A 20,569-nucleotide genomic window follows, 5' to 3' on the forward strand; every position below is an offset into this window, starting at 1 on the left:
CAAGTATGTATACAGGATCATGAAATGGTTGAAAATTATACCTCCATCATTGCACCTTTAAACCGCTATCATATCACCTAATTCATGGACTGAAAACACATCCATGTCCACAAAATCAACATAATCCACTAGCCCTTTCATGTATAACCTTCTAGGAAGCCTATTGGTGAACCAAACCCCATGGTTTATCTTGAATGTGCAAAAGCTTGCTACAAAACCTGAGATGGATGTTCAAGAAATAGATGTTATAGATAACAATGGATAACGAATACAAAAATCATTTGGTCAACCTTAACATTTCAAGGTTATGTATAATACTCTTTTATGTATGTCACATGATTGAGAATCTCGTGGACGTAAGATCTACAAAGTGAGCACCATTCTTGTCGAAACCCTAGAATCACTTACTCTGGAGTCGATGAAGTGAGAATCCACACAATGTCGTGAAGAAGAGGGGTGATCAAGAGTTTTCTTGGGGCAAGTAGAGGGAGGGATAATGATTATTATTTTCTGAAACTCAAACCCTCTGCCACCTTAATGTTAGGAGACGACCACAGATGAAATGATGAAAATGCCCTCATGCATAAAGCACACAGGGCATGGTAACGACACTTATAAACGAACGTCCACGATAAAGACTGTTTACGTGCAAAGTTTGCTCGAAAAGGACTATCCATGTAGAAAAGGTTTCATAAGGGCTATTTTAGGGAAAATTTTGAAAAATACTAAGACCATTTATGAAATTTTGTCTAAAATTAATGTATTTTTTCCAAGGTTGTAAAAAACGCTCGACGTTACCTAGTCGGTGGACTAGGGTCAATGGATTAATCGGCTAGACGGAGATTTATCGGGGACCATTAATTGCTAATTTGTTGAATTTTAAAAAATTAAATATGACTAATATCATATCAAAATTCGTAAATACCACTAATATGATAATAAAATAGGTTAATATGATTAATGGAACACTAATCATGTCTCAAATAGTTTCCATTGAAATAAAACTTCTTTAAAATATTAAAATTTCATCATTTTATAATGTTTCACTCATTATCTATGCATGGATTAATCGCTAGACACCCACTAATCGGTCAAGTAGCGCCTAAGGATTAATCCGAGATTAATCGGGGTCTAATCGGAATTTTCACGACAGTGATTTTTTTCTTACATTTTATGAAAAGAGAAAAATAAAGTGAAATTGGTAAAGAATAAACAAAATGGTTATTGAAGGAAGCATAAATTTGTACGTGTCATCTCCGTTAAGTGTGTGAAATGTCCGTAAACGCCGTTTCCTCTTCGTCCACTGAATCTGAAAGTGAAAGCTCCTTGTTCTTCCTTGTGCTGCTGCTGCTCTCAGCTGACCTATAATCCGATCGTAGCCTTCAGTCATGGAAGACCAAGACGCCTGCAACTCCTCCACAAATACAAACACTGGTGGTGGTGGTGGTGCTAGGTATAAGCTCATGTCACCTGCTAAACTTCCCATCTCAAGGTCCTCCTGCATCACCATCCCTCCAGGTCTCAGCCCTACCTCCTTCCTCGAATCCCCCGTCCTCCTCACCAACGTTAAGGTAATATTCAAGTTGTAAACTTTGATTTGGATCCGGCTATTCTTAGATTTCTTTTTGTTTTCTACTCCCTCTTCCAGATAGTTTGGGAGCTTCCTTTGTACCATACTACAATACAATGTCAGGCGATTGGTTGCCCTACTAGTTTTTGTGGGATAATTTTACCCGACTAGTGAGTATGTTAATACAGAAATAAACTCCATCATCATTCATGAAAGCAACGAGCTTCTCCCAAAGCTTTTCTAGATTATGTATTCATCCATTGTGGTTGCAAGCTTCATTTGTTATTGTCGTTGTTGTTTCATTTATTTTGCTTATTGTGCACTATTGTTTAGGGTAATCTCTACAAACGGCTAATGTGTTGTATAACTATACTTGAACCTTTTGATGATGAGTATGTGTTTATCTTGTAGGCAGAGCCTTCTCCAACCACCGGTTCTTTTTTTAAGAGTCAACCAGTGCAAAGATTAAGCAGCTCTGCAGCTTTCTCCTTGAATGGCAACTATTCTGGTAGCAAGTCCTTGGATGACAGTAACTGCAGCTTCTTTGAATTTAAGCCACAGACTGGATCGTCTTCTCTAGGACTTGAGGTATATTCACTTTCTTGCACTTATTGGATGTGGTTTAAGGCGATTTTGGTGTTTGTAAAAGAGTGGGAGTGAGTGATTTATAAATTATAATACTGGTTACATGAAAGGTTTCTGCAGGTTACAACATCCAGAGAAGTAGTGTACCAAATAAAGACAGAAGTCAGTATCAGTTATATGCAGCTCCAAATGAAGAGGAAACATTAGCAAATGGGGTGGAGGGGGAGGGGCATAAGGTTGCAGGTGATGATCATGATGGATATAATTGGCGAAAGTATGGTCAGAAAGTGGTGAAAGGAAGTGAATTTCCTAGAAGCTATTATAAGTGTACTCATCCCAACTGTGAAGTGAAGAAGATCTTTGAACGATCTTGTTATACTGGGAAAATCACAGAGATTGTGTATAAGGGTACACATGATCATCCCAAACCTCAGCCTACCCGTCGCCTCAATCCATCATCAATACTTATACAAGAGGAGGATCATCATAATGCTACTGATAAAGTATCATCTATGGCCATAACTGGTCAACCTCAACCAGGTAACCAGATGAGTAACTTTTGCATTTTCTTCTTCTTCATATTCAATGTGGATGCTGCTTCCTTTCCTCCTGAATCCTGATTAGACCTTTATTGTCGAAGGCTTTTCAGCAAAAGCAAATAATAATAATAATAATAATAATAACTCGGACACCAGTGGAACTCAAGTGGATGAGAACAACACTCGTGATGAGGATGATGAAGATGATGATCCGTATCCAAAAAGGAGGTAATAACATTGTGACTTGTGAGTATATTGGTTAAAATAAGATATACATATTGAGTGATTTTGTATCAATTCTCAGGCGAATGGATTATGATGTAACCCCGGTGGTTAAGCCTATCCGTGAGCCACGTGTGGTTGTCCAAACCATAAGCGAGGTTGACATATTGGACGATGGATACCGTTGGCGTAAGTATGGCCAAAAAGTTGTGCGGGGTAATCCTAATCCCAGGTGTGTGAGTGTTTTGCTGTTGTTTAATGTTGCTTTGGTTGATAACTTATATATATACATATATTTTTTTTTATGTTAGGAGTTACTACAAGTGCACAAGCGGTGGATGTCAGGTTAGGAAACATGTAGAAAGGGCATCCCATGACCCGAAAGCAGTGATCACCACATATGAAGGGAAACACGATCATGATGTGCCTATTGCAAGGAATGGAAGTCATGATGTTTTTGGGAATCTAAGGAATACAAGAGCAGAGGAGGATGTTGGTATTGGTGTATCCCTTGATCTTGTGGTTAATTCTACTGATTACAAACCTCAATCGGCATGCTATGCCTATGGTGGTGGCGGTGTCTATCGATCTAGGGAGAATGAGGTTGAACCCCATCCCCATCATAATAACTATGATTCTTCTAATTCATATCCACAAAACATTGGGAGAATACTGTTGGGACCATGACACTTGCCTTGGCTGCTTTTTGCTTTTTTCAGAGCCTTACCTTGTGTCTATGTTTTGGAATTGGAGGCAATAACTAACCATTAGCAGATATGTATAATGTATGTACGTATTCCACGAACTAAATGATTTAGTTTTGTAAACATGGTATAGTTAGTGCTTAAGTATACTTATTATTAGGTTTATGTGTATTGCAAAATACATTCTTCATCCTCCACTTTTTTGGACTCTTTATTTGTTTGTGGTAAAAGTTTGTTACAAGTAGTACAATGAAGGAAGGAAGCTTTATTACCAAAAAACGTAATTCGACAGGTGCTTGTTTGTGTTTGTGTGTGTGTGTGATATACTACAACCACTAGTCCACTATCAAACCAAAGTACCAAACAAAACACATATATAATATATAATTATATATAGATTAGATGATCTAAAAGTTGCATTTCCATGCACAAGAGGAGACCAGGTCTCGATTCATCCATCCAAGAAAGAGGGCCCCATCTCGCTCCTCAAGTCTATACTTGTCACAGTAGTTGTCTAGCAAGGTCTTGATGGTGGCATTGACATAAGAGCTAAGAGGATACGGAGTGAATCCCGCCATAGCAAAACGTGACCTCCATTTCCCAAGAAGCTCATGTCTCTCCTCCCTTTCAGCACCCTCACACGCGATTATGTTAACTATCTCACCAGCAAGACAATGCTGTTCCACATTGATTCGGTCTTTATGATCCCTGGGAACAGTCACATCAATCGACTCAAACATAGCCGAGTAGTAGCTCAACGCCTCTTGGAACCTGTGCAAGAATGGCGCAGTGTTCACATTAGCTTCTTGCTCAACAAGAGTCACCACTTTTGGAGACAAACCCTTGATCAGCCTCAACATTCTGTCCCTGTGATTCTGAGGATCCACGCTCTCATCTGGCAAATGGTGCAACACAAACGCACAATTAACAGCCAATGCCTCCCCCGGGTCGATCCTGAAATGTCGAGCCTCGATCTCGGAACCGGAAACAGGCAATCCCTGGAATTCGAACGGAAGTTTACATGCTTCGGCCAGCTTTGTTAGTCTCTGTCCAACGACTTCCAGTCCTCCGCCCCTTGCGTACGCGTTTCTGGAATCATCGATTCCGGTGATTCTTAGCCTTGGGGGACCCGGCAGAGCTGCAAGAGCCTGGATAAGAGTCGCCCACTGTCCGCCCTGTGCAATCTGAAAGTCGATTATATGGATTCTGTCCTCGTTCTTCATTGCTTCTGCAATGGCTCCGTTTGCAGACAAATAACCAAACTTGAAGTAAGGACATGCTTCGTATAACATGTGCATGTAAGAGAAGAGCTCAGGCCCCGTTGGCTCTTTGCACCTCAGAGATTTGTAGATAAAGCTGCCTGAAGCAGATAGTCTCGCCACCAGCCCTTCCATCAGGTAAGCTCCTAATCTCTGTGTGGGCTCCCCGGAAACAGACACCAAAGGACGTACCATCGATATCAGCCACTCCGCGGTTATCGACTCATTTTCTGCTATTGCTTTAGCACAAGCAAGAAGCACTTGCTTCAGGTCTCCTCTATCGATCATCTCTTTCATCGTCCTGCAATCATCATCACGCCAAGCAGTAGCAGCAGTCAAAGCAGAAGAAACATCAAATAAGTCTTGAAAATCCTCATCGGTTCCCAGCATAACAGTTTCTAGTTCTCTGAGCCTCAACTGCAAATCGTCCACGTCCTGAGAGTTATAGTCAGTGTCCGGGTGAGACTCCTGCAGTGATACCGATACGGGGCTGCCATTTGTGGAGAAGCTGACTGAAGAAGTAGAATTGTTGGAAAACTGGCTTCCTTGGCTTACGTCACCCGAGTATAGATTTAGGTTCTGCGTAGGCCTCCAGTAATAGGGTTGGTTAGATGATGCTTCCATCCAGGCTCTAGCTGTTAGATATCTTCAGATCCGACTTGATTCATACCTGCATACAACATACATCAATGAGTAGAAGATAACACAAGCCAGATCCATAGACTGCAACTACAATAACATGATAACACTCTTTAATTGGTGACTCAGAACAACCCTAGGCTACACAGAAATATACAACTACTTCAATTACTACGCATCAAACTCAATGTGTGAGCGAAGGAGAGGATAAAAACCCTAAAAGAAAGAAAACCCCAATTAGAAGTTTCTGAATAAGAAAAAGGTAAATTGACAATTAGAGATGAAATGTTCAACTGAAAGTGGATACCTTTTGTTGAAAGTGGAGATGTGATGGGTGTGATTTTGAAGGTGGAAGGTAACATAATCCAAAGAGTGAGTTGAGTTGAGTTGCATTTATAGAGCGGAAGGAAATGAAGGGAGGAAGAAGGTTCTGTGTGTCGACGGTCCACGCAGTGGAGCGGACGAGAGCATGTGGTTTACTTTAGACAACTACTCCACCCCGGCACCCCCAACCGAAGGTATAAACATATTAGAATATCAATGTACTTTAACATATATATATATATATATATATATATATATATATATATATATATATATATATATATATATATATATATATATATATGTATATATATATATATATATATATATATATATATATATATATATATATATATATATATATATATATATATATATATATATATATATATATATATATAGTTAAGTTCAAATGAGAACACTATTTAATTTGAGAACGTGAGAACACTACTTTATGTTACTATTCTACTATGAATTTTGTATATACAACAATATGATATTATTTATCAATAAATATACGAACAATCACACATTAATATTCACATTAAAATTTTGTATGTACAACTTTATGACATTATTCATCACCGAATATATGAACAATCACATATTTAACATTCACATTAGAATTTACTAAATTACTACATATATATATATATATATATATATATATATATATATATATATATATATAAATTTTATAGTAGAATAACAATATAAAATTGAATACATTCATATTATAATTACTACAATACGATATATATTAAATTCATAGTAGAATAGTAACATAAAGTAGTATTCTTACGTTCTCACATTAAATAGTGTTCTCATTTGAACTTAACCCTATATATATATATATATATATATATATATATATATATATATATATATATATATATATATGTGTGTGTGTGTGTGTGTGTGTGTGTGTGTGTGTTTATGTATATGTGTGTTATACAATCGATCATGAGAGTTTGAATTAGAGTTTTTGTTTCCAAATTGTAATAGATTTTTGATGAAAAAATAAAATATTTTTTTTCGTAAAATATCCAAAAAATAATGAGTTATTTAGTATCTAAAAACCCTATGGTTTGGTGGAAGATTGATTTTAACAAAGTCAATTCTTGGGAATCTGCCTACCTATTACCTATCGTTATTCAAAGCTCCATTGGGTGTGTCAGAAGAATTGGAGAATGTTAGGCGTCCATTCTTATGGGGTGGGTATGATGAAAGGAAGAAAAGTTACTGGGTAAGTTGGGATAAGGTGCTAGTAGCCAAATGTGATGGGGGTTTGGGAGTAGGTTCCATTAAAGCCTTAAATATTGGGTCGCTTGTGAAATGGTGGTGGCGACTAAAGAATGTAAGACATTCCTTTTGGGCCCGGGTGATTTATGGGATCCACAACTTAGCGAATAAGCCCTTCGATTATCTTTCTACACAAACGTCTTGTGGAGTTTGGAATAATATTGGTAGAACAAAAATGGCACTGCTTGAGCAAGGTATATACGTTCAAGACATATTCAGATTGGTGATCGAACAGGGAACGAATCTCTGTTTTGGTATGATTCTTAGCTAGGGTCAGGGAGTTTAAAGGTAAAATATCCCTCCTTATTTGAATTAGAATCCAGGAAATGATGCACTGTAGCTGACAGAATTGGTGGTTCGAATTATGGATGGAATTGGAAGTCTATACTTGCTGACCTGGGGTTAGACTCTGCTGTTAGTACCCTTTCTAGTGATGTATCCAACATTCGCTTAGGGACGGGCTTAGACCATTGGAGTAGCAAGCTAACTGTTGATGGTAGGTACTCGGTTTGTTCTCTTAGGAAGATTGTAGATTCTACGTATGGGAACATGCTCGATACTTCAGATATGGTATGGAGTAAGGTGATTCCAATCAAGGTGTTATGCTTCATCTGGAGGGCTGTCCAAGACAAAATTCCAACAGCTTTGGCTTTGGAGAAGAGGGGTATTATGGTAAACTCATCATTGTGCAGTGTTGTCACACTCCCAAACCGAGATGGCGGAAACATTCGGGGGCGGAGGACGTCATGTACAGTATCATAACAATGCACAATAGTAAAACAAGCAACAACATCCATTGCATTAATAATATAGTTAATACAAGTGTGTTTTGTGTAAAGTTGTAAGACACCAAAAATTATATCAAAATAAAAGATAGAGTCTTCAACATGCTCCGTCTTCTCAAAACCTGGTCCAGTGTACCTGTCTACTGGTGACCTGAAAATACAAGTTATTTTGAAAGAGAGTATCAACATAAAATTTGAGTGAGTGCACAAGTATTTTTGTGTGAAATGTTTGTATTTATTTCATGAAAATGTTTGTAATTGTTTAATGAAAATGTTTGTATATTTCCTAGAAAATCCTATATTTTCTACTAAAATGAAAAGTAGTCTTCTATCAAGAATCAACTGTTTTGTATGCTCTGTTCCCTTGAATAAAGTGTAAAATGTAAGTTTGTAATTGAAATAGTATAATGTAATGTTTTCCATATTTGTAAAACTATTTTTATTTTAAAAATAGTATGCATTTCTCTTGTGAGAATATCATTGTATGAATGTAATGGAAAATGAAGATTTACAGTAATATTGTATAAAATACACTACTGATGCATTAACTACCTCATAACCAAACTGGTTAATTTTAAGGTTAAAATGTGATAAAGTTATAACCATGCTTGATTGACCAGTGTGAGATACGACGTTCTTCAGGCGTCGAAAAAGTTATGACATTTGTCACCCGTAGACTTGCAGGTACTACCGTAGCTAGCAGCAAGGTATAGGATTATCAATCCAGTATAGATCTATACACAAATTCACGCTCTCCATACAAAAGACTCTGGTTATAGAACGTGACATAGCAAGGAAATTGCTATGCCATGATATAGTATCTCACATTTTTGTTATCTTGTTCTTGTTATAGTATGTATGTTCCTTCTTGTTCTTGTAAATGAATAGTAATAATATGTATGTTCCTTCTTGTTCTTGTTATAGTATGTATGTTTCGTCTTGTTCTTGTAAATGAATAGTAATAGTATGTATGTTCCTTCTTGTTATTGTTATAGTATGTATGTACTGACTCATGTATGTTTCTTTGATTCGAGAAATAGTATGTAGTGATCCTCTAAACTATATCTATTATAGTTTACTAGTATGTTCGTTTGAACTGTTACTGATTTGTAGAAAATACTCAATTGTTCAACATAAGCACCCGAGTTAGTATGTTCCTTAAAAATGGGTTTAATATTCATGTATGTATTCAGTGAGTATAATTATGATTTAGCCGACAGTCGGACTAGTGATCTTACCTCAAGCCCACAACCAAACAAGGAACATGAGTCAAGGTATTTAGCAATAGTCCTAAGTCGTTTAAAGTATATTTATATGTAAATAGATACACGAATATGAATTTGATAAAAACATAAATCTAAGAATAGTTTTAAAATGGCTTTAACAAGTATTTGAGTATAAGAAATCCTTTTGTTTGATGTTTTCACATGTAAGTGTTTAACACAATTATATCGTGTTCTACTTGTCTTCCCCCCCCCCCCTTAAAAGCATTTAAAAGCATATAAAGCTGTAATTTGTAGGGGTATGAACTCACCTTGTGTGAGTGATTCGATTTGGAGTTCGATATAGGATGAATGTTTCACTAGTTAGCTCCCAGGACAAAATTAAGTCCTAAATGACAATATATTCAACATATTGGCATGAATTTAGTGAATATAACCTCTAAGTGTCACACCCCCAAACCAGAATAGCGGAAACATTCATGGGCGGAGGACGTCATGTACAATATCATAACAATGCATAATAGTAAAATAAGCAACAACATCATCCATTGCATTAATAATATAGTTAATACAATTGTGTTTTCAATAAAGTTGTAAGATACCAAAAATATGTAATCAAAATAAAGACGAGTCTTGAATATGATCTGTCTTCTAAAAAACCTGGTCATCTGTACCTATCTACTGGTGACCTGAGAATACACGTTATTTTGAAAGAGTAGATCATAATTTAAGCTGGTGAGTTCATAAGTATTTTTGTGTCAAATGTTTGCATTAGTTTCACGAAAAGGTTTGTATATGTAAAGTAAATATGTTTGTATCTTTCCAGAAAATGCTATATTTTCTACTTAAATGAAAAGTAGTCTTCTACCAAGACGCAACTGTTTTGTATGCTTGTTCTTTTGTAAAATGTATGTTTTTCCAAGTTTATGACTATCTTTACTAGAAAAATAGTTTACGTTCCTCAATATGAGGATATCATGTATGAATGAATGGAAAATGAAGATGTATAGTAGTGTGGTGTAAAAATACCCTACTGAAGCACTAACTACCTTAAAACCAATTAGTTCAGTTAAGGTAAAAATGTGATTAGGTTATAACCATGCTTGATTAACTAGTATAAAACACGACGTTCTTCACGCGTCAAAAATGGTATGAAATTTGTCACCCGTAGACCTGCATGTCCCATTGTAGCTAGCAGCAAGGTGTAGGATGGTCAATCCCGTATAGATCTTTACACAAACTCACGCTCTCTTCCCAGGAGACTCTGGTTACAAAACGTGACACAACAAGTATATTGATATGCCATGAAATAGTGTTTCACATTCTAGTTGTTCTGTTCTTGTTATAGTATATATGTTATTTTCTATTCTTGTTATAGTATGTATGTTCCTTCCTGTTCTAGTTATAGTATGTATGTTCCTTCTTGGTCTAGTTATAGTATGTATGTTCCTTCCAGTTCTAGTTATAGTATGTATGTTCCTTACTGTTCTAGTTATAGTATGAATGAACTGACTCATGTATGTTTCACTGTTCTAGAAATAGTAAGTAGTAATCCTCTAAACTATGCCTATTATAGTTTATTAGCATGATTGTTTGACTGTTTCTGATTTGTAGAAAAGACTCAATTACTTACCATAAGCAACTAATTTAAGTATAATCCTTAAAAATGGGTTTAATATTCATATATGTATTTATTGAGCATAACTATGATTTTGCTGACAGTCGAACTAGTGATCCTACCCTAAGCCAACAACCAAACAAGGAACACGAGTCAAGGTATTTAGTAGTAGTCCTAAGTCCGCTAAAGCATACTTATACCTAAATAAATAGATGAATATGATTTTGATATAAAAGAAGTTTAAAATTGTAGCACCTGGTTCCTGGTATGTAAAATTTATCTAAGTGTTTTGCATTTTTAGCCTTGGACTCGGCGAGTTGTAGGCCCGACTCGCCGAGTAGAGACGGGATATGGAGCACGTTTAAGTTGGCGACTCGGCGAGTCCCCGCTATCTGATGAAACCCTAAATTTCAAGGGTTTGCACCCTATTTAAGTCATCTTATGCGCCCCCAAGCTCGCCCCCTTCACCCTTAGAGCTCCCTATACCGTCCAAACCTTGTTCCTTGTGAGATTGAAGTGATTTGGTGTGTTCTCTTGAAGATTTTGAGAGAAAAGGAAAGTAGATCAAGAAGAGAAGAAGGAGGCCAGACATCTTGGTGTTATCTCAGTGATTTCCTTGAGGTATAACTCAGTTTCCCTCTGTTTTCATGCTTATAGTCCCTTTATAGCTCCATTAAAGTCCTTATTGAGCCATTTCCAAGCTTGAGTATGAATTAGGGTTTGTAATAAGTTGACTAACCTTTAGATCTAGGCATGATTGAGATCCAGGAGCTCGAATACTGCCTTTATGGATCCATATTGCATGAAAGCCCTAGATCTACTCTTTTAGTGCATTTTGAGCCCTAAAACCTTCATTGGTGTTTATTTACACGTAAAGTTGGAAACTTTACGTGTTAATCAAGCCCTAAGAACCTAGATCGATGTATGGCATGAGCTGGATTCAAGCAAAATCGAGTATATAATATTTGCATGTGACAGACTCGGCGAGTCGTTCATCAGACTCGTCGAGTCGAGTCGCGAGTCCCCGAGTTTTCCCCATTTTCGTGTTAGCTGAGTGGAGTAGTGAGTCATGGGGTGTGACTCATTGAGTCGGAAGCCAGACTCACCCATGAAGGAACTCGGCGAGTCAATGCCCTGACTTGGCGAGTCCAAGGCAATCTTCTTGCCTCAAGAACAGACTCGGCGAGTTGTTCATACAACTCGGCGAGTCCCAGCATAGAATGTTCTTCGGATGAAGATGAACTCGACGAGTTGTTCATACAACTCGACGAGTATGATGAAGGACTATTGGACTTTGGTTTAGAAGGAAAACTCATCAAGTCAGTGCCTAACTCAACAAGTAGAGACGGGATTATGGTCAATCGAATGGATAGGGACTCGGCGAGTTGGCAAGCCAACTCGGCGAGTCGGGTCAACTGGAAGTTTACTTTGACTTTGACTCTTGGTTTGGTTAAGGGTAAATGGTTATTTTACCCTAAGGTCGGTTAGCAGTATTTGACTGAGTGTTTTGTGGGGATTATAGCTGGAGGATTTTCGGGGCAGCAGTAGCAGAAGATAGTCAGTTCCCACGCAGATCAGAAGCTACTTTGAGGTGAGTTACCTTCCAGTAGCGGTGGGTCTACGACCACAATCCCGGCCCACCAGTAGGAGTTGTATGTTAGATGATTGTCTTTGTGATATCATCTAGGTTTGCTACTACCTGATATGTTATATGTTGGCATGATATGTATATGTGATAGTAGTAGAGTTCGGTTGTTAAGACCGAAGGGTAGGCCAGACACCCCAGATATGTATGACAGTATGTGATGATATGTTTATATGCTGGCATGATATGTTATATGTGACGTGGTAGTAAGAGGGGAATAGTCCCCAAGTTCATTCGTTAGGACCGAAGGGTAGATCGGACACCCCAGATATGTCTGATAATATGCTATGTTATGATATATGTGATAGTAGTAGTAGGGGTGAAATAGTCCCCGAGGATCGGTTGTTAGGACCGATGGGTAGTCAGCACCCCAGAATGGCTTGAGATGGGTAGTCAGCACCTCAAAACGGCTTGACATGGGTAGTTCGGCACCCCAGAATGGCCGTACCGGGTAGGTCGGGCACCCCAGAATTGCCCGACAGTATGTATGATATGTGATTGTATGGTATGAGGTCTGATGGGGGAACTCACTTAGCTTCGTGCTTACAGTTTTCAGTTTTGGTTTCACGTACCTCTTCTTCGAAGGGGAAGGAGCTGGCGCGGTAGCGACACATCACACACATGCCTTGTATTCCGCACTATGAGATCTTCCTGGGAATTTGTACTCTGACATTATTATGTTTTATAAAATGTTTTCCAGATATGCGATCTCTTTTATGAAATGATATGATCGGTGAACGTTTTATTTCAAATTTTTTGCTAAGTATATGTTTTAAAAATGAAATTTTTGGCTCGTATTTTTGGGATGTTACAAAAATAGTTTAAAATAGTTTTAACAAGTTTTTGCGTATAAGAAATCCTTTTGTTTACTGTTTTCACACGTAAATGGTTAACACATTAGTATTGTGTTTTACTTGTATCCCCCCCCCCCCAAATCATTTAAAAGTATATTTGTTGGCGTATGAACTCACTTGATGTGAGTGATTCGAATGAAAGATCTATATAGGATGTTAAGTATGCCAAGTTAAGTCCCGAGCACAAACGGATCCTATTTAGCATATAATAACATATATAGGCATAAAATTAGTGTTTATAACAACTAAAGTGTAAAGGTAGCAACCTTAGGATCTAGGAAACACTTACAATGAAGTGTTAGAATTGAAAATGAAGGGCTGAAAGATGATCACGACCAAGATAGATGGGTTCACGACCCTTGGGTTGTTCAAGGCCTTAGAACACTTGATGTGTTCATGGCCCAATGATGAAGATAAAGAGGGTTCACGGCCAATGATGATGGTTCACAGCTCTATGAAGGGTTCACGTCCAAGAACACTTGAAGATCATTGATGAAAAGATGATGAATCAATACATGAAAGCAAGGAACTTCTTATAAACCACAAGTAAGGAATGAGTTACTTATGATTTTGAGGTGAAAGGAGACCCTTTTGATGATGATACTTGAGAGAGAAATGAGATGTTCACGGTTGGAAGGTGAGAAGTGAAGAGAAAAGTGGCTAACTTCCATATATATAGGGGGGAGGTCGTTCACGGCCCAAGCATGGGTTAACGGCCGTGAACCTAGTTTGCGGCAGTGAACACCTTTTGAAGGTGTTTCCGGCTCAAATGTAATCCACTAATCACTTGCTAACACTTCCTAACACACAATCCATTAAGTGTACTAGGCCTAGAACTCATAAAATGACCTTTAACGTAGTAAAAGATAGTATAAAAAAGTCTAAACTTTTGATTGATTTGATTGACTTTACAAGATAAGAATTTCGGGTTGTCACATCATCCCCCTGTTAAAGGGAATTTCATCCCGAAATTAGAGTTTAAGCAAATACAGATAGACTAAGGGAAAAGATGAGGATATTTAAGTTTCATTTGATCCTCCCGCTCCGAAGTGAATTCGGGTCCACGCTTTGCATTCCAACGAACCTTCACTATCGGGATACGACTTTGTTTCGTTTGGTTGACCTCCCGGTCCATGATTTGTACTGGTTCTTCCACGAAGTTGAGGCTCTTATTGATCTCGATTTTGTCGAGTGGGATAACAAGAGTCTCATTAGATAAGTTCTCGAGGTAGTTTGAGTTTGTAAGCTACAAGGCCGATCCTAGAGATAATCTCAAAAGGCCCTATGTACCTTGGATTTTGTGACATCCCCATTTTCATGGACAGAAAAGACCGATTTTGTTTATGCTTTATAAAAATCAGAGTACTTCTTTTAATAAAAATGTTGCGGAATTTTTTCCCAGAAAAACATGATAAATACGTTATCAAAGCATTTCTGAAGAAATGTATTTTTATTCATTTAAAACATTTGGGATGTCGTTGTCAATACAGAAACATAAGCATAAACAAAACTTACATTCATTTACACTAGTGATCTACATCTCTTTTAAATCTCTCAGTGCAAAGTAGCTTCGTATCGACACCAGTGATACAAAGAAGCTTGAGTGGTTCAGGTTGGGAAACCTGGTGAGTACATAGGGTTTTCAACCCACAATAATATAATTATTATATTTAAACATCAAACTATCAACCTGATTACCCATCCCCATTATCTTCTTTGATATTCCTTAAAGAATTATCTTAAGGGTCATCTCCTATATCATATTTACCTCTCATCTTTTTACCTCATATTTCCTTATATGCTCGTTCCTAAGGCATGAATACGTAGTTACAACCTCGCCTGAACTCATAATTCATAGTAAGGGTTAGAGTATCATCACATGAATATACAGTCACAACATCACCCGGACTCGTAATTCATCACCTACATGTTATAGCTCTGCTGGTGTTTCCATGGGTTGTCTAGAATAGTCCGTGGTCGCCATCTATACTCTAGTAGATGACTACATCTCCAAATTGTCGGTCAAGGTTATAGTATCTTTCATCCTACATCACCGATTCATCATCACCTATCCATCACCTAATTATCATCACCTATCTCTGATCATTTTATTTCATCACACACCAACTATTTCATCTACCCATGTTTTATCCCAACATATTCGTAGATATAAAATAAATATATATTTAAATCATTTAAAGCATGTATAAAATCATTCATCCATCATAGATAGCAAGTATTCAGATAATATGCACACATAGCACACAATTTATATACAATACTTCCTATGTATGTGTAAGATGAACGGGGCCATGCACTCACTTGAAAAGGTGGTGATTCCGAACTCAGACAACGCTTTGCTTCTTAAAAATAATTTCCTTCGACGATACCTAGTATTATTACCACTAGAGTTTAGTCTATTATTCGCCGAGACTAATTAATAGTCTAGCTATTATTACTATTATATGAGCGTTAAACAATACTTATATAACCCATAATAATAGCCCAAGTACTTATTATAAGTTCCTAATAACGTTACTATAATTAAATAAACGATATATTAAAAATAGCGTATGCGTAGCTCACTTACAACGGGTTTTATAGAAAACCGGGCTTTGCTTGGAGCAGTGTTCCTGAACCGAAAAGCTCTTCTTCTCGGAGCCTTCAAGCACTTCGGGGCTTTCGCCTCGTGCTAGGGAGGTTCCCTAGGCTCTTCGGTGGATTTCGGAGCTAGAGAGAGGTTCTAGAGAGAGAGAGAGACAGAGAGTAAAGAGAAGAAAGAATGGAAAATGTGTGAAGAAAATGAGGGTGTGAGAGGCTCTATTTATAGCGTGAAAATGGCTGAACTTGGTGCCACATGTCACCATCTAGTGGCAAGACTTGGGGAGAAAGCAATGGCCAAGATTGTGTCACGTCACCCATTTTCGCACAGCACACTTCCGACTTCTAAAATCCGTAACTTTGACATACGAGCTCCATTTTGGACATTCTTTATATCCACGCGTAGGTAAAAATAATATCTACAACTTTCATTTTGACTTTCTCAGCTAATTCTCGACCGATCTTAAATTTAACAGTACGAGGAGATTATACTGTTAAATGTTCGCGTAAAATTCATAACTTCTACATACGGACTTTGTTTTCGTCTGTCTTTTTACCGTTGAGTTCCTATTAATGAGATATTCAATTCTCATTTAGGTCGCGTAGGCCAAAAACCGCTCGAACTAAAATTCGAGTTTCGGGCCGTGCACTGGTATGCCAAAATCTTAGAAAATTCATAACTTCCTCATTCGAAGTCAGATTTGGGCGTTCTTTTTTTGCATGTTCTCGGTTTAATGTATACTACAACTTTTATTTAGATCAATAAGGATAAAAAGTCCTTTATCAAAAATTCACTATTTACGTCTTCCGGCGTCGTGTCGGTTTTGCCGTAAAACTTCGACGGGCCATAACTTCTTCGTTATAACTCGGATTTCGGCGTTCTTTATATGTACAGAACCCTTGAGACATATTCTACAAGTTGGTTAAGATTATTTATTCTAAATAATCTTTTGTATTATCTCTAAATTGACTAGCCCAGATGTAACAACGTAAATTTCAAAACAATTTTTCACTTTTAAAAATGTAATTTCATTCATAAATATTCTCAAATCACAATGTATCACATGTCAAAACCATAAAAACACATCCCAAGATCAAAATGTATAAAAACTCCAATAGTGTATACTAATCATGTCGGCATCTTCCCGCGATCCTCACTGGTACTTGAAACACATAACACAAAACACTGTAAGCATAAATGCTTAGTGAGTTCCCTAAAATACCACGTATAACACATATTAGCCACTCGAGGCTATAACTCTGTGGGCCCTCTGTCCTTAACTCTATGGAACCTCTGGCCCTAACTCTGTGGACCCTCTGGTCCTAACTCTGTAAACTCTGGAGTACATACATCATAAATCAAATAGAAATAATGCAGTGCAACACATCACATACATAACACACAATATACTCTGTCACATAACTCTAATTACCGCTCAAGGTAAAGTATAGTGAGAAGACTCACCTCAGATAACTCGGTAACCCTCGAACTCGTAAATACTGATCTAGCCTCCGCCTAATCACATAAAATAATTACTCTAATCAATACGACTTTCAAATACTAGGTTAATCCCTCTCTAAGTTCTCTAAGAAGGGTAAAAGACCATTCTACCCCACTCATAGCTCAAAAGTCCAAACATTGAGTAAACCCTAATAGTCAACGAAGTCAACTCCAGTCAACGGTCAACTTTGACCAGACTCGTCGAGTGCACTCGGGCGACTCGGCGAGTCCACGTAGGTCCCCTGAATCCTTCTAAGCCTCTCTTGGCACGTCGAGTCCCTCCTCCACTCTCCGGGTTACTCTGCAACAAATCGCAGGGCAACCCCGACTCGACTCGTTGAGCCCACTTATGAACTCGGCGAGTTGCTCCCAGAACAACTCTCAAATGACCTTCTGAGGTCAGATATGCTTTTCCAAACTATAGATCTGACCTCCCCAAGACCAATAACCACGTAAAGGTCAAAACTTGACTCACATGCAATGCACCCAAGGCTTCTTTTGGTGAAATAACTACTAAATTTGCTTCCTAGGCTCAAAACTCCAAAGGGGTGGCATAAAGCATAATGATAGGGACTCTCTGGACCCCTTAAGGTCCATATCTAAGAACCATTTCACCGTGGGACCTCACATATTCCAGATTTAAGCTAAAATAAAGCATAAAGAAACCCTAGGTTCAACCAAATCATCATAAATACGAGAGTAAGCACAGATTGATACCTCCAACAGCTTCCTCTGGTCAAATGGGAGTAGATCCAAGCTCCCCAACTCGTCTAGTTTGACCTTCCTTCCCTCTTCTTGCTAAAACACACAAGAAATGGTGAACAATGGCCTCCTTTCTCACTCACAAGACTCACAAATGCTCTGGTACCCTCAAGGACAAAGGTAGCCATAATTAAGGGCAATCAGGTCCTTTAAATAGGGCATAGGCCCGGGGATTTAGGGTTTCAATCCATAGCGTGGACTCGTTGAGTCCACCCTTTCCGACTCGTCGAGTCCGTTCATTAATCCAGTCAGCAATCGCGGTCCTACTCGACGAGTCTACGTCTCAACTCGTCGAGCCCCTCTCTTTTCAAAAAATGATCAAACACAATACCTGGAAATCCAGATGTTACACCAGATCTACGTGCATTACAGATTTAGCTTCCCATGCTTTCTGAAGTGTATCAAGCCCTTCCAGGGCGAGACCTTCAATAGAACACGATCACCAACCTGGAATTCCAAAGGTTTCCGTCTCTTGTCAGCGTAGCTTTTCTGTCGGTCTCTAGAGGCTTTCAATCGTTCACGAATCTGAACAATATTCTTTGTCATTTCCCGAATGATTTCCAGACTCGTGAGAGTGCTGTCAGGAACTCGTCCTTTCGCTAGTTGCATGTCACCCACCTCAGCCCAGCATAGAGGGGATCTGCACTTCTGGCCATAGAGGGCTTCAAATGGAGCAACCTTTATGCTTGTGTGATAATTGTTATTGTAGGAGAACTCGACTAGGGGTAAATGATTATCCCATGCCTTTCCAAAGTCAATCACACAGGCTCTCAACATATCTTCAAGAGCTTGAATAGTCCTCTCACCTTGTCCGTTGGTTTGCGGATGGTAGTCTGTGCTCATATCCAGCCTAGTTCCCAGGGACTTTTGTAGCGACTTCCAGAATCTTGAAGTGAATCTATTATCTATTTCAGAGATAATAGATATGAGAACACCATGCAATCGTACAATCTCCCTAATGTAAGTTCTGGTTAGCTTTTCCATCTTGTCAGTTTCTTTGATAGGTAGGAAGTGTGCGGACTTAGTTAACCTGTCTACGATCACCCAAATGGTATCTAGACCACCCGTTGTCTTGGGAAATTTGGTTTTGAAGTCCATTGTGACCCGCTCCCACTTCCACTCAGGTATATCAGGTTGTTGTAGCAAACCTGAGGGTTTCAAGTATTCGACCTTAACCTTGGCGCAAGTAAGGCACTTACTCACGAAGGTAGAAATCTGTGCTTTCATGTTAGGCCACCAATATAACTTTTTGAGATCCGCATACATCTTATCTGAGCCTGGGTGAACAGAAATATCAAGTATATTCGTTTCGTTCACGATCACGTCTCTAAAACCACCGAGCTTCAATGTCCAGATCCGATCCATGAGGTATAAGGCTCTGTCACCCTTGACTTCTAAGTTCTTATCCATCCCACTAGGGATTCACCCACCACATTTTCAGGCTTCAAGGCTTCTAGTTGAGCCTCCTAAATTTGTGTGGACAGATGAGAATGGATCGTCATAGTCAATGCCTTGACTCTACGGCCCGAGTATTCTTTCTATCATAGGGCGTCAACTACTACGTTGGCTTTACCGGGATGATAACAAATTTCGCATTCATAGTCATTGATTAGCTCGACCCGCCGTCATTGTCTCATGTTGAGCTCCTTCTGGTCGAATATATGTTGAAGGCTTTTGTGGTCTGTAAATAATGCTTTTCGTACCATACAGGTAGTCTCTCCAGATCTTCAGAGAAAATACCACTGCTCCTAACTCAAGATCATGTGTCGTGTAGTTGACTTCGTGTGTCTTAAGCTGTCTTGAGGCATAGGCAATGACCTTTCCTCGTTGCATAAGAACACAGCCAAGCCCTTGGTTGGATGCATCGCAGTAAACCACGAACTCTTATATCCCTTCTGGGAGGGATAATATCGGTGCGCTGCATAAGGCTCGCTTCAGCGTTTGGAACGCCCTTTCCTATTTCTCTTCCCAGTCAAAGGTCACACCTTTCTGGGTCAACGAAGTAAGATGTTTCGCGATCCTAGAGAAGTTCTGAATAAACGTGCGATAGTAGCCAACAAGGCCTGGAAATTGACGAATTTTTGTAGGTGTCTTTGGTGCTGACCAGTTCTCAATGGCCTTTATTTTGGAAGGATCCACGTGAATTCCCTCTTTGCTAACCACGTGACCCAAGAATTCGACTCTATGAATCCAAAATTCGCACTTAGATAACTTCACATAGAGTTTCTCTGCTCGTAGTGTTTCTAAGATCTGAAGTAGGTATTGACTATGCTCCTCCTTACTTTGAGAGTAGATAAGTATGTCATCGATGAATACAATAACGAAATGATCTAAGTAAGGACGGTACACCCGGTTCATTAAGTCCATGAACATTGCGGGCGCATTGGTTAATCCGAATGGCATCACTACAAACTCGTAGTGTCCATAACGAGTTTG

General features: G+C 38.6%; 2 protein-coding genes across 4 annotated transcripts; one reads left to right on the forward strand and one right to left on the reverse strand.

The window, feature by feature from the left end:
* The first annotated feature begins 1,246 nt into the window (after positions 1-1,246).
* On the forward strand, positions 1,247-3,817 carry LOC111896696 (probable WRKY transcription factor 20). The gene is made up of 6 exons (XM_023892672.3): positions 1,247-1,571; positions 1,982-2,158; positions 2,266-2,695; positions 2,796-2,922; positions 2,999-3,148; positions 3,228-3,817. The coding sequence occupies exons 1-6, from the start codon at positions 1,389-1,391 to the stop codon at positions 3,601-3,603; spliced, it is 1,443 nt and encodes a 480-aa protein (XP_023748440.1). The 5' UTR covers positions 1,247-1,388; the 3' UTR covers positions 3,604-3,817.
* A 53-nt stretch (positions 3,818-3,870) lies between these two features.
* On the reverse strand, positions 3,871-6,036 carry LOC111896695 (scarecrow-like protein 21). Of its 3 annotated transcripts, XM_023892671.3 has the most exons (3): positions 5,826-6,036; positions 5,691-5,734; positions 3,871-5,549 (listed from the first exon to the last, which is right to left on the reverse strand). In XM_023892671.3, exon 3 carries the CDS (start codon positions 5,501-5,503, stop codon positions 4,028-4,030), a length of 1,476 nt encoding a protein of 491 aa, XP_023748439.1. In that variant the 5' UTR covers positions 5,504-5,549; positions 5,691-5,734; positions 5,826-6,036; the 3' UTR covers positions 3,871-4,027. The 3 variants fall into 3 exon arrangements, with proteins under 3 accessions (XP_023748439.1, XP_023748438.1, XP_052621413.1); XM_023892670.3 differs by lacking the exon at positions 5,691-5,734; XM_052765453.1 differs by lacking the exons at positions 5,691-5,734; positions 5,826-6,036 and adding an exon at positions 5,654-5,678.
* Positions 6,037-20,569: the final 14,533 nt, after the last annotated feature.

The sequence above is a fragment of the Lactuca sativa genome, chromosome 7 (assembly GCF_002870075.4).
Source record: "Lactuca sativa cultivar Salinas chromosome 7, Lsat_Salinas_v11, whole genome shotgun sequence".
NCBI lineage: Eukaryota > Viridiplantae > Streptophyta > Magnoliopsida > Asterales > Asteraceae > Lactuca > Lactuca sativa.